Below are 15,079 nucleotides of genomic sequence, written 5' to 3' on the forward strand. Positions count from 1 at the left end.
ATAAAGATGCTAGGGATGCAAAGCATCACATTTCAAATTTTTTTCTATTATTTATTTAAAATATATAAAACATAAAACAAAGTATGTGTTTTTCTTATTTTTAAAATATCCAATTATATTTTGGAACTGCAAAAATGGTATTAAAATGTTGCACTTAACTATTGTATATCCATTATGGAAAATGTTACTTTGAGTCTTTACCCAACAGAGGCATCTATTTCAATTTATGGTACTTATTAAAGAAAATGTATTTTAGTTTAGCTAAATTATAATACTTACGTAAAACTAAAAATATATACAATTTAAGTACACAATTTTAACATTTAAATGATTTTTGTTTTTATAGTTTAAGTTACATTATATAATTATATCTAATATAAAATATGTCATTTTTCAGGACGTAAACAAATTATAGAATAAATTTAACCAATGACAATTTTTTAAAATAAATAAATAAATATACCAAGTTTTTATCTACGTTGGTGGTTGTTCTGTTGTCATTCGAATTAGCTGTGCAGGTAGATAAATACCTATAAACACAATTTTAGTAGTTTTAGAAAGACACAAAAAGAAATATAAATATTCTCAGAATAAAATTTTAATAAAATTTTTTTCCAAAGTTAAAAACCATATAATTCTATTTACTATGAGCCCAAGAAGATTCTATACTAGACAATTAACTATACAGAGATTGTCAGCAATCAATGAAAAATGTCTTACTACCCTATGGTTTAATTATATAAATCATAAAGTCTTCTTTGTGGCTGTGTGTATAAGTCCTGATCTTATTTTTAATTTTTATTATTTTTTGCCTCCAAGAGACACACCAGGTCTTATTTTCCGAGCAGGGGATGTCTTTTCCACTCAACACCAGCACAGACATTCCCACCCAGCCGGCCCACTTCTTCTGCAGCCTGCATTTCACAGTCAGGCCTTTCTGGAAGGCCTCTGCAGCCAAGAACCAAGCTATGGATTCAATTCTTGTTATACTGGTGAGGAGAGGCCTGGCTGCAAGGTAAGTGGGTGTGGGGTGTGTGGGGCAGCTCCACTCCCCCACCCCAGCTTGATTTTTAGATGTGTGCCTCGCCCCAAAACTAGGGTTTATTTTGGGGGTAGGGCTTATATTAGGCCCACTCCCAACAATCAAGCTAAGGCTTATTTTCAGGGTAGGTATTACTTTCGGGGAAACATATGTGTTGTTTCTCATACATTATTTATACTACAACTAGGCAACATACACTATGCAACATTCAAAAGAAAAAAGCTCTCTTCCATTGTTTTTCAATTTATTTATTTATAATTTCTCTGTACTGTGCACTTTAAAATTTAAGCATTTTATATTAGTCATAATATAGTTGCTGCATAATTTCAGGAAAAATCCAGGTGCTTTAGAGTGCAGACATTGATGCATCTGTGCTCCAAAGTATCCTTCTGAAGTGAATCAGAGATCATTCTAGCACTATTAAACACATGCAACTTGATATTTCAAATAAGCAGACACCTTAATTTTTTTCTTTCCTTATTAGACTTTGTTGCATTTACCAAACATAGTTTTGATCCCTGTAGGTAACTGCAATATATTACCTGAATATTTTGGCTTATTTAATTGAAAATACACACATAAAGCAAAATGTAGTCGTTACCAGAAACCAAAATAATCTCTACAAAATGGATGACAACCCTCTAAACTAAATACAGCTGCAATATGGCAATGTTTCCTATATCAATATGCTAACACAAGGCAGTTTTTAATTACTGCAATAATAATTTATATTTGTTATATTCCTTTTATAAGTTTACTCATGACTTTTACCGACAAACCAATATATTAAATCTACATATACTTACTGATGATTACTATAATAAGTAAATCCTACAAAAGGTAGCTGGTTGCCAACAAAGGCTTTTGGTATAGGAAATGTTTCTTCTTCACCTTTGTCTTCCTCCAGATCATCAAAGTTACTAGTGTCAATATCACTACTTAAATCAGGCACAACAGGTGCTACGGCTACCCCAAAACCCCCCAAAAGAACAAAGATTATTAATTGTATAAAAATGTGTATAATATCAGGTATAAATGTAATGAAGCTGATATCAAAAAATAAAGTTGTTTTACAAGATCATACAATGCTGAAATTCTTTTTATATTTTGAGCAGTATGAGCATAAATCCCCCAGAAACTTAAAAGTTTCGAAAATTACATAATAGGAAGAAGCAAACTATTTTTCAGTAGCTCTTAGCAAACTGCTAATCTGAGTGCCTTAATTCTGCAAAATATTTCTAACATTATAGATATTAGCTGGGACAGGAAAACTATTATAAACTGACTTATCAAAGCAGTTACTTCCATATATAGTAGTGGTAATTTCTATAAAGCATAAAAGATTTTTACTATTGTTTTTTAATTATATAAAAGAGCAAAAATATATTATAGTTGTCACATATATTATTGTATAAAATAGTCACAATTACTCTTATTTTGTCCTGTTATCTCAAAATACTAAATGTTTCAATTATAATACTACAATGTACTTCATAACCTTGGGATAATAGCAAAACAAAGGGAAACCCAGAATGATTAAAAATTATTTTGCATTTATTGTTAAATAGAAATCAAAACAATTTAATGACATTGATTTAATATTAACCACTAGGTTAGGTTAGAAACAGTTATCCTGAATCAAGTATTAAAGATTTATTCTATGTTTAATAAATAGAAGATATTTAGGTTGTGGTTTTTAAATACGGTACTTTTGTGTTTTATAGGGTTTGTTATGACAAGTGTACTTTTCTGTACATTTTGAAGAACTGCACAACCAATTTTACATGCCCAGCTCAGCTAGGTTTATGTTTCCTCAATAGCAACCCAAAATCCCCCTTATCACAGTACCCCCAAGGTCTTTGAGGGAAATTGCGGTTCAGAAGGGAGATAATTAATTAATTATATTTGGAAATCATAATTAGAAACTGAAGAGAGAGGAAGACAAAGACTGTCAATAGAAAAAAGGTATGTAAGATCTCACTGGATGTACATAAACTTTCTAGAGCGAAACAATGTGAATCCTGTGAACGTTGTGTGAATCTTAGCCTTTTGAATAAGCAGGTAAGCTACTTTTTTATCTGTTCGTTATGTAGAAAATTATACTCCTTCAACATTTACAAGGAAAATATAACACATGAAGATTATAAGAAAAGCCGATTTTGTGCAGAAAATTACTTACTGTCCCTAAGATTTTCCCAAGACCACTGATCATTTTTGAAAAATGGATGTCGCTTGATTTCTTCCACGCCATTTCTCCCTAGTCTAACTTCCCTGTACAAGTTTAAAAAAATTAAATTATGCTATACATACTGCCTTGAAAATAATTTGTAAACAAAAGAAATGTTAACTCAAAATAAGATCGTTTCTTTATCATTTATTTCAATATTAGCAGTTGCTTTAATATCTCAGTAATAAAAAGCATGTTTGCTGTCAGAAACATTTATCAGATATTACAGGGATTGCAAATGCTTATATAGAATTAGCCACTCCAACTCCTCCACAAACTTTTTATCTGATTTCACTTTAACCTATTTTTCCAAGTAATCAGTAATTATTACATCATTACTTGTATCTGCATTTGGATAAGCATGTCATAGCTGTAAAAAGATTTCTTTCCAAATCTTTCAAATTATTAGAAAAATCTTTGCTGTACTTTAAGAATAAGGACAGGGAAAGAAGTTTGGGGGAGGGGCAGGAAAAGTAGATAACAATGTTACAGATCTAAAGTACAATTATTCAAGACAGGAAATCCAGAGGAAAAATCATTTAATTTCTTCCACAGCTGCTGAACAACCCGTAAAATAACAATAATAAAGTTTCTGTAGTAATTACTTGTTTTAAAACAATACACCGTGATTGAAGTTCATTTGCTGCTAATATAGTAATGTGGTTGTATTTAATGTAATACACAAAGAACAATTCATAGTTTGCTATTAAAGTATTCTATTATACTCAAAATTCTATCTAATCCATAGAAATACCAGATAAGTACTACCTCAAAAAAGGAAAACAAAATAAGCAATAGCACTAACTTTAATGACTTTAAAAAGTCATAGTTAAAATTTTTTTGATATGTTACATGAACATAAGATGAATAATTCTTAAAAGAATTCATTTAATAATTTAATTTCTAAGCTTTAAAAAAATTTACAAGTATTTAAAAATACTTTTTCTACAATATGATTTTAAACATATTACCTGTCTGTTAGAAAGCCACAAATAAGATTTTTTGCATCTTTAGAAATCTCATTATCATCAGGGAAGCTAAGAGAGTTCTTATGGTTCATAATTTTGCTATATGTTCCAACCAAAGAATCTGCATAAAAAGGTGTGTCCCCTAAAAAAAAGGAAAAAAATTGTAAGTCACACAACTGATCAAAACTAATAAAATAACATGGCTAGACTGCACAACCTGGCAACATTTCAATACTATTCAGCCGTAAAAAGTCGCTTTTTATGCTTGTTTTAAGGGCTCAAAATAATATTGTCATATCAAAGTACACAGAGAGAACAATTAACCAGCTTGCCTCCAGAAATCATGGGTGCTCCATCAATGGAGATTTTTAAGAAAAGGCTAGACAGTCACTTGGTGGAGCAGTGGGCTAATGCCTCCTTAAGTAACACCAGCTGCCTGCAATTAGTGCAGGTTCGCATCCCACCAGGCTCAAGGTTGACTCAGCCTTCCATCCTTCCGAGGTAGGTAAAATGAGGACCCAGATTGTTGGGGGCAATAAGCTGACTTTGTAATAATGCTGACTTTGTAATATTGCTAAGCACATTGATTTGTGCTTAGATTGTAAGCCGCCCTGAGTCTTCGGAGAAGGGCGGGATATAAATGGGATTTAAAAAAAAACTTGTCTGAGATGGTATGGGCCATAGGTCGGCAACCCGCGGCTCTTTAAGCCGTCTCCTGCGGCTCCCGGTCGCCCGGTGCGCGCGCACCTCTCCGAACGGGCGGAGGTGCACACGCACCACTCCGAACGGGAGGAGGTGCACGCGCACCACTCCAAAGGTTTGGAGAGCTGCGCGCGCACCTCTCGGAACGGGGAGCGGCAGTACCCGTTTGGAGACCTGCTGGTGCTGGTTTGGAAAGCTGCCGCGGCCCGTTTACAGAGCTACCACAGTAGCTCTGTAAACGGGCCGCGGGAGCTTTCTAAACCGGCACCAGCAGGTCTCCAAACGGGTGTTCGGGCAGAGGTGCGCGCGCACCTCTCCAAAGGTTTGGAGAGCTGCGCGCGCAGGTCTCCAAACGGGTACCGCCGCTGCCCGTTCTGAGAGGTGCGCGCGCAGCTCTCCAAACCTTTGGAGAGGTGCGTGCGCACCTCCGCCCGAACACCTGTTTGGAGACCTGCTGGTGTTCGGGCGGAGGTGCGGTTTGGAGACCTGCTGGTGCCGGTTTAGAAAGCTGCCACGGCCGCGGCAGCTTTCTAAACCGGCACCAGCAGGTCTCCAAACGGGTGTTCGGGTGGCAGTTTGGAGGTCCCGGGGGTGGCTCCGGCGGCGCCCGGGCTGAAGGCGGCGCCACAACCCAGCGCCCATCACCAGGGAGACCCGTCGCCGCTGGCGTGCAGGTGCGTCCACATAAAAAAAAGTGGAACCGCGTGCGTGTATCCACACACGTGCATGCGCAAACAAAACATTTTGCGCATGCGCAAAACATTTTGTTTTATGCGCGTGCACGGATGCACGGGCGCGGCTCCCACTTTTTTTATGTGTGATGGAACCGGTTCCCAGTGGCTCTTTTGCTTTTTCAGGTTGCCGACCCCTGGTATGGGCCCTCCTGCTTGAGCAGGGGGCTGGACTAGAAGACCTCCAAGGACCCTTCCAGCTCTATTCTATTCTATTCTATTCTATTCTATTCTATTCTATTCTATTCTATTCTATTCTATTCTATTCTATTCTATTCTATTCTAAAGAATAGATCTTCTACAATCATATGTATTTTCCAAGACTACCTCATGCCCCCTTCTGTAGAAATCATTTATGTGTTTTCATTCTAAGAGCCACAAAAAGAGACTGGGGTAGTAGATGTAGCAGAAAAAGGGAAGGGGAGGATGACACAAGTGAGGTAAAAGGATAGATGATTCAAACAAGTTTTTAAAAAAGATACAATTGTAATTAATTTACAGTTTCTGATACTCACCCACAAGCATTTCATACAAAAAAACACCAACTGACCACCAGTCACACTCTCTTCCATAATAACCATCACCACCTTGTGATTTTAATACTTCTGGGGATATATAATCTGGAGTTCCAACAGCTGTATCACATCGTACCATACCTTCCTATAAAAAAGCAAAGATTGTTTAAACTTTAAAGGAGTCACTCTCTAGGATCTTAATATTACATTGAAAGGTATATGAAGCAAGATAGATTCTTACATCTGTTTGAAAAATAAAATTTAAAATTAAGTATGAACCCTAGTTAAAATTCTTAATTTAAACACACATTGATATCTATTTTTCAGAGTATCATGATTTTTCATAAGCCAAAAGCTAATTAGTAGTAATTTTTATCTACTAACCTTATTCATTTTCATACAGGTACCAAAATCTGCTAGTTTTAAATGACCAGATTTGTCTAGCAGCATATTATCAGGCTTTACATCTCTGAAAACAATAAAAGAATTATCACATCAACTTTTATTTATTAAGCAAGAACATCACTGAGCCTCATCCCAAATGAAGAACACAAATAAAACAATGGCTAGCAAAATTAGACTCAAAGTTTGAATTATAAGTGCCTTTACATTTCTGCTCCTTTCTGAAACAAATTCTTCTTTAATTGTGATGTACATTTTATACTTATATCAACTCGGTTTGTTTTTCCATTTAGTACAGTATTATTTATGCCAGAGGCTCTACAAGATTAATACCAAAATCTTTCACACTATCTGTTTCTTGATCCTTTAAAAAGTTCACTGCCACAATAACTGGCCAGCAGTACAATAAAATGCATAAAGAGCAATACAGTTGAAGGGGGAAAAGAGGTGGCATGTATTGAAATAGATCAGAGTACATTTCCCTTCTTGTAATTGTTGAACATGTAATTATTTTGTGTAAACAAATGAAAACTATTCCATAGTGAGGCAATAAGATTTTGATTTTGAAAGATAGCACATTGGATATGAACTCAATTGATTAAATATGTAACTTTACATTACTTTTTCAACTAACCCAAATCAGGCAATGACACTGAAATGTCTGTAAATGCAGGATGATTGCCAATTATCAAAAATGCAGTCATGTGACCAGGAGGGGAGAATTGGACATCAGAACTTCAAAACTGGGTCATGTCACATTTTTGGAGCCAATTGTAACTTGAATAGTCACTAAGCATCTAGTTGTAAATCAAGGCTATCTGTACATGTTTTAGTTATTTTGGGTGATCTGTGTGTATCCATAATTGAAGCCCGTTTCTTGGCTGATACAATTATACATTAGTATTTTGTCAACCGTATTGATTGCCATCTACTTTCAATCCCAATTCAGTCTTCATGTTGAAATATAAAGCTGTGAATGGTTTAGAGTTCTGTACCTCTAAAACAAGTATTTCTCTGCTCCAGCAACTTTCAGATGTATGAACTTCATCTGCCATAATTCCCCAGCCATCATAATCCTTGATGAGAATTTTGAGCTGAAGTTCCTACATCTGAAAATTGCCAAGGTTGGGAAACACTGCTCTAAAAGGAACATCTCCTTTCTAATATATGTGCCCAAATGACTGTAATCATGCACAAAGGCATGATTACACCGGGAGTGTCATCTCCGCTCTGTACAGGCGGTGAGACGCTCCGACCCTCTGTTCTCCCCCGGAGGACCCGGGAGCAAAGGTGCGCACCCTCCCATGCTAAGGCTGGTCTACCTGAATGCAAGGTCCGCAGCTAACAAAGCTCACCTCATTCGTGACCTAGTGGAGAGTGAGCATGCGGACCTGGCCTGCATCACGGAAACCTGGCTGGGCCCAGAGGGGGGTGTTCCTCTGGTTGACCTCTGCCCGCCAGGTTTCCAGGTACTGCACCAGCCCCGGGCTCATGGGAGGGGCGGGGGAGTGGCAGTTATCATCAGGGAATCCCTTAGCCCGCGAGAGACCACCGTCCCTCAGATGGTCGGGTGTGAGTCTCTCCTACTGAGATTCGGCCCAGGGGCGCAGTTGGGTCTGCTGCTGGCGTACCTACCACCTAATCGTGCAGCGGCGGCCCTACCCGAGCTACTCGATGTCCTCTCAGGGTTGGTGGTTGAATTCCCAAGACTCATGGTCTTGGGCGACTTTAATCTACCGTCCCTGGGAGGATCGTCCGAACTGGCTCGGGAGTTCATGGCTTCCATGACGGCCATGGACCTGTTGCAAATAATTTCTGGGCCGACTCATGAGAGAGGCCACAACCCAGACTTGGTGTTCTTGTCTGGACGGTGGCGTGATGATGTCGGTGGGGGTGCCACAACTATTACGCCCCTGTCATGGACCGATCACCACCTCCTGCGGCTAGACTTCCCCCTTGCCACCCCCCACCGTGGGTGCACGGTGCCAGTCAGATGGTACCGCCCTAGGCGCCTAATGGACCCTGATAAGTTCCAGGCAGCGCTTAGGGACTCGCGTGCACCCCCTGCTCACAGCTCGGCGGAAGCCTTAGTGGAAGCCTGGGAAAAGGCAGCCACGGAGGCTCTGGACCGAGTTGTACCCTTGCGGCCTCTGACCCGGCGCAGATCCCAGCGAGACCCATGGTTCACCGAGGAGCTCCGGGAGATGAAGCGTCGGAGACGGGGCCTAGAGAGCCGTTGGAGGTCCAGTCGATCCGAATCCGACCGATTGCGACTAAGAATTCTCACCAGGTCTTATCTCGCTGCGATAAGGGTGGCAAAATCCAACTACTTTTCCACCCTCATCGCGTCCGCAGATAATCGCCCGGCTGCCTTGTTCAGGGTGACTCGCTCCCTATTAAACCAAGAGGTGAGGGAGGAACCCTTGCAGGGTCGAGCCGAGGAATTTGGTCAATATCTGCTGGATAAAATCGCTCGGATTCGAACTGGTCTGGACTCCAACTGGGCTGAGATGGAAGAACAAGACATGGACAGTCTTGTCGACGTCATCTGGGAAGAATTTGATCCTGTAACTCCTAAGGAAGTGGACAGGATTATGAGAAGGTTGAGCTCCTCCACATGCTTACTGGACCCGTGCCCTTCCTGGCTGGCCTATGCAGCTCGAGAGGCGACACGAGGCTGGTTCCTAGCGGTCATCTCTGCTTCTCTGAGTGAGGGTCACTTCCCCACCGCCTTGAAGGAGGCGGTGGTGAGACCTCTCCTCAAGAAGCCCACCTTGGACCCATCCTCTTTGAATAACTTTCGTCCAGTCTCCAATCTTCGCTTCCTTGCGAAGGTTGTTGAGAGCGTGGTGGCGCACCAACTTCCTCAGATCCTGGATGAAGCGGTTTATCTAGACCCGTACCAATCGGGTTTCAGGCCGGGCTACAGCACGGAGACGGCATTGGTCGCTCTGATGAATGATCTCTGGAGAGCCCGGGACAGGGGCCATTCCTCTGTCCTAGTCTTATTAGACCTCTCGGCGGCTTTCGATACCATCGACCATGGTATCTTGCTGCGACGCCTCAGGGGACTGGGAGTGGGAGGCACGGTTCTGCGTTGGTTCTCCTCCTTTCTCCAGGGTCGCTCGCAGTCGGTGCTGACAGGGGGACAGAGGTCGACCCCGAGGCCTCTCGCTTGCGGAGTCCCTCAGGGGTCGGTCCTCTCGCCTCTCCTGTTCAACATCTACATGAAACCGCTGGGTGAGATCATTCGCAGTTTTGGAGTAGGGTACCATCAGTATGCTGATGACACCCAGCTTTTTATCTCAACTCCTAACAATATCAGTGATGCCCTAGACGTGATGTCCCGCTGCCTGAAAGCGGTCCGGGAATGGATGGGGAGAAACAGGCTTCAACTGAACCCGGACAAGACTGAATGGCTGTACGTACCGGCAAGCCAGGAGATTCAGAACGTCCCACTGCTTAACATTGGGGACAAGTTACTTCCCCCTGTTGATAGGGCCCGCAACCTGGGTGTCCTCCTAGACTCGCAGCTCTCCCTGGAAGACCACATTGGAGCTGTGACCAAGGGGGCCTTCTCCCGGGTTCGACTAGTTCGCCAACTACGGCCTTATCTGGACCTGGATTCCTTACGTACAGTCACCCATGCCCTTGTGACATCTCGCCTAGACTATTGTAACGCTCTCTACATGGGGCTGCCCTTGAGATCCACTCGGAAGCTTCAACTGGTGCAAAGTGCGGCGGCACGGACACTCTTGGGAGCCTCCCGATACTCCCATATCACACCTCTCCTCCGTGCGCTGCACTGGCTTCCGGTTGCCTTCCGTGTGAAGTTCAAGGTGCTAACAATGACATTCAAAGCCCTACATGGCATGGGTCCGGACTACCTACGGGAGCACCTTCTGCCGATGTCAGCACCCCACCGTCCTGTGCGCTCCCACAGAGAGGGCCTCCTCAGGGTGCCACCGCTCAAGGAATGTCGGCTGGTGGCCCCCAGGGGGAGGGCATTCTCAGTGGGTGCGCCAGCCCTCTGGAACACCTTACCAACCGAAATCCGGATGGCCCCTGACCTCCGTACCTTCCGTCGCGACTTAAAAACTTTCCTGTTCCAGCAGGCTGGCCTGGCATGATAACGTTAATTGGGGTCCCAGTTTGTGTTCATTAGTGTTTCTTACTATTTTATTGTTCGGTCTGTATACCTTCCTTCCTCTGTACACCGCCCCGAGTCCCTCGGGAGAAGGGCGGTTTATAAAAACTAATAAATAAAAAAAACTAATAAATAAATAAAGGCCCTCATCTATACGACTAGAATGGGGGATGACTTCTCAGTTGCAGGCCATCAGCTGTGGAAATCCTTCCTCAGGGAACAATCTGGAATCTATATTACGTTAATATATTATATAATCTATATTAATATGTTTTTAACAAGTGACTAATACATTACTTTATTAAGCATATTTATAGTTGATTTTAAATGTGTACGCTATACATTTTTATTTTCACCATTATTTTTTGAAATTAAAGTATTTAAACCGATTGTTTTATTTTGTTTGTTTAAGCAAATTTGTAATCCATCAATATGAATCTACAGTAGTTATTAGGCAGATAAAAAGTATAAATTAAATAAAGAATCTGTTTACCTGTACTCTCTGTAATGCTAAAATAGTCTTATTTTGCCTTTTCTGCACATATTTTCATGTTTTGTGGAATATAATTTAACTTTATAGTAGTTCTTAACCAGTATATGAGGAATAATAATCAATTAAAAGTTGAAGATTATCCATATACTATTAACTTTTATTCATAACAGTGTCATTTTACTACTCACTGACTATAATAAAGTATATCTATCATTGCCATTATAATAAATGGAGATAGAAAGTCATGATTTTGTCATAATGATTTTGACATTCCATAAATTCTTGGTCATTGTCCTTTAAATGGTTTGCCACAAGGACACATTTTACAATGCTTGTGCAAGTAGGTGTAACAAAGATATACCTAAACAGTAATGGTTTAGATTTTATGTATTTATACAAGTAGAAGCTATTGTAAAGGGGCATCCCAACTGCCAATTCCTATTGTCACATGGGACAAAAGTGTAATAGGACACAAAACCTTTTGCCCTCCTAATTCCAACAGAAAGATTTTGCAATTCATCCTTGCTGTCCATGAGAGATGTAGAGGACTGAACTGAAACAGCAAAAATTCTTTACATGTACTTTCTTCTCTTCATGCAATTATGTTTAAACTCAGTGTGAGATAACTATTTCATCATAAGCAAACCAAACCAAGAGATATGTGGCCCTCAAAATAAGGTTTATAATTTTTAAATTATAAGTCTCATTCTTATTTCAAATTTATTGCAGAAAGGATGTAATAATTTAATTTTGTGCTGATTACCTCTAATTTGCTCAAGTTTGACACTGTAAATAGTCCAGTAGTATTATAAATTAAAATTTCAAATACACTATTATTTTTAATACAATTTAAATGTTGAGAATATCAGCTATATAAAAATACTTACCTGTGAATAAAACCCATGGAGTGAATAGCATCTAATGCAAGAACAACTTCTGCTGTATAAAATCTTGCCCATTTTTCAGGGACATCGTAGTTGCTCATTAAATTTACCAGATCCCCACCAGGCATATATTCCATCACCATATAAAGGTAACGATCATCTTGGAATGCATAAAACAACTGTGAAGTACAATAGACTAGAATCACTGCATGCTGCATTCCTATCAACTGCTATTTTCTTTTTGAAAGAGGAAGTTACAGGTAAGCGTAGTTTATATTTATAATATATAAATGATAAAAAAACTAATATAGGTAGTCCTCAACATACAACCATAATTGAACCCAAAATTTCCATTGCTAAGAAAAATAGTTAAGTGATTTTCCCCCCCCATTTTACAACATTTCTTGCCATAGTAGTTAAGTGAATCACTAGAGTTAAGTTAGTAGTATGATTGTGAAGTCTATCTGTCTTCACCATTGACTTGACTTGTCAGAAGGTTGAAAAGTGTGATCACATGACACTGGGACACTGCAATAATCATAAATGCATGCCAGTTGCAAGGGTCCAAATTTTGGTCACATGACCATGGGGATGCTGCAATAATTGTAGTGTGAAAAACAGTAATGTTACTTTTTTCAGTGCCATTGTAACATCAAATGGCCACTAAACAAATGATTATAAGTCGAGGACTATGCATATTTGTGTGTGGGTGCTTTTGCAGGAAGAGAACTGGGTTTCATTATCATTCAGCTAATTATATCTCTCACATGCAACTTATTAACTCTTTCCCTTGCACAGATTGCAATTTTAACCAGGGAAGTCCATAATTAACCACAGTTTTATACATCAACAATGAAAGTCATAGATACTAACTTAATACACCAACATATTAATAGATAACCTAAATTAAAATACTGTCTGGATCCAGACATGATAAGCATAGCTTTCTAATATGGATAAAATAAGAAACTATTGTTATAAAATTTCTATTTTAACTGCAAAGAGAAGAAAAAGGCTGCATGTTCATGTGTATTTTATTTGAACAAACTGGGATATGACTATAAATCAGGGCAAATACTGTACCTTCTGTAACATAATTCAGCAGAAGCATAAGAGGAATGACTCATAGGAACATACTAAGCAGACTATTTTTATAATTATCAATTAGCATTATGCATGATTATCAGTTTATTTCTTTATTTTCAAACTACAACAGCAAAATATTTGTACTGAGGTTATTTTAATTATTGGAATGAGTAATTATATGTAAAATATACATTTTCAAATATATGTTTAAGGAGAATTAAAAATTATAAGTCAATAAATTAACATGGTTTTAAATTATATATGCTCTATATTAATGACAAAACAAAATGTTGGACACCTATTCAAGACAAATGTTATCATTATTGGCCAATGTGAATTCAAATAAAAGTCACCTGAACAACCCAAGGGCTATTTGCAAATGCCATGATATCTCTTTCTTCCCAAAAGAATGCAGAATCTGATCTTTTTATCATCTCAAATTTGCTAAGAAGTTTCATGGCATAGACCTTTCGTGATGACTTGTGTCTTACCTTTAAAACAAATAAGAAGATGAAAAAAATAATATAAGTATGAAACAGCATGAGTACATTCCATTTCCATTAACTATGTTAAAAGGTTAGGATTATGTACCTAGTCATCATCTTAAAAGGAAAGCTCTTTCGCATTTCATGGAGCACTGTTGTTCTCTAGCTCTTCTTCTCTAGCATTATTGATTTACTTATTTCTGCGAAACTGTCCCACACTCCACAGGTCTAGAAAAGATCAATACTATTGAATGTTGTCATATCAAGGGTAGATAGTCTACAACTCAATACTTTGAAATGTTGTTGGCCAAAGTTGTTTCTACCTGTGAAGGTAGCTGTGAAATTTTTATAACCAACCAGTATAATATTTCCTACATATGAGTTTGGCATTAATTTTATAAATTTAGTATTTATGTTTAAATCCATTCATAACTGAATTATTTTACTGTTCCTATATAGTTTTCCTTTCTATTTATTGCATTCGGAATATCAAAAATGGCTAAGGTTTAAACAATTGCCCATTTATTTTAGCAAGAGTAAATGAAATACATTGTATTAATAAATATATCTGAGAATTAACTGCATTGCATTCTTTCAGCACTACTGCAAGTTGTTTATAGCAACCATAACATAAATTATAAAAAGATACATGCAATGCAAAATAAGTACCTTCAAACTTAATTTATGATATACTGCTTATTACTGCATATATTAAAGACCTACTAAGGTAAAGAAATAGAAGTACCTATTTCAATCCAATCATAGTAAATAATGAAGAAGGACACCAAAAGTAGGTAGGGCAACCAATTATGGGTATGCAACTTTCCAGTGTTTTCCCCCTAAAGGTATGTGTACTATTTATATACATTTTCTATTCACAAAATGCCTTATTTCCCAACACTATAGTTAGATTTTAAAATAGTTGCTACTGTCAGTGGATTTTAAAAACACTGATGGAGGAGCATGAAGCCATTATTTATATAGATTATACATTAAGGAGAGAAAGATATAACTTCTCTCCAAGAGGAAAACGTCTCCAGAAAAGTATACCTCTCACACCCGTTAAGATTTTAAAATAAAACCACTGAAAACAATGAACTTCTACTTGCAGTGCAGACTGGAAATGTAATCTATCATCTCAGATAAGAACTTCATATATTTATATTAAAAATTACAATATGACTTGCTCAAATATATCTCTACAACTAGCAACATTAGAACACAGTAGTTTCTTCTATATATTATACTGTAACAATAGCTTAATTAAAATAGAAATGGAAACAAACATAATAAACAAAAATTATTCTTCCACAATATGTATTTTAAAATGGGATAAATCTTTCTTGTTATATATAATTTACAGAGCATGCTAAACAATAGTCTACTTTGACTATAAT

At 38.4% G+C, this 15,079-nt stretch overlaps 1 protein-coding gene across 3 annotated transcripts in view; it reads right to left on the reverse strand.

The window, feature by feature from the left end:
• ROCK1 (Rho associated coiled-coil containing protein kinase 1) overlaps positions 1-15,079 on the reverse strand; it is a 92,073-nt gene that overhangs the window by 55,881 nt on the left and 21,113 nt on the right. For all 3 annotated transcript variants that reach the window (XM_081325808.1, XM_081325809.1, XM_081325810.1), the window contains 8 exons: positions 13,551-13,688; positions 12,115-12,290; positions 6,570-6,654; positions 6,186-6,330; positions 4,241-4,379; positions 3,222-3,313; positions 1,849-2,008; positions 464-530 (listed from right to left, as the gene is read on the reverse strand). In XM_081325808.1, coding sequence (XP_081181934.1) covers positions 464-530; positions 1,849-2,008; positions 3,222-3,313; positions 4,241-4,379; positions 6,186-6,330; positions 6,570-6,654; positions 12,115-12,290; positions 13,551-13,688 — 1,002 coding nt within the window. The remainder of the gene's footprint in view (positions 1-463; positions 531-1,848; positions 2,009-3,221; positions 3,314-4,240; positions 4,380-6,185; positions 6,331-6,569; positions 6,655-12,114; positions 12,291-13,550; positions 13,689-15,079) is intronic.

This window comes from Vipera berus (assembly GCF_964194415.1).
Source record: "Vipera berus genome assembly, chromosome: 3".
Lineage (NCBI taxonomy): Eukaryota > Metazoa > Chordata > Lepidosauria > Squamata > Viperidae > Vipera > Vipera berus.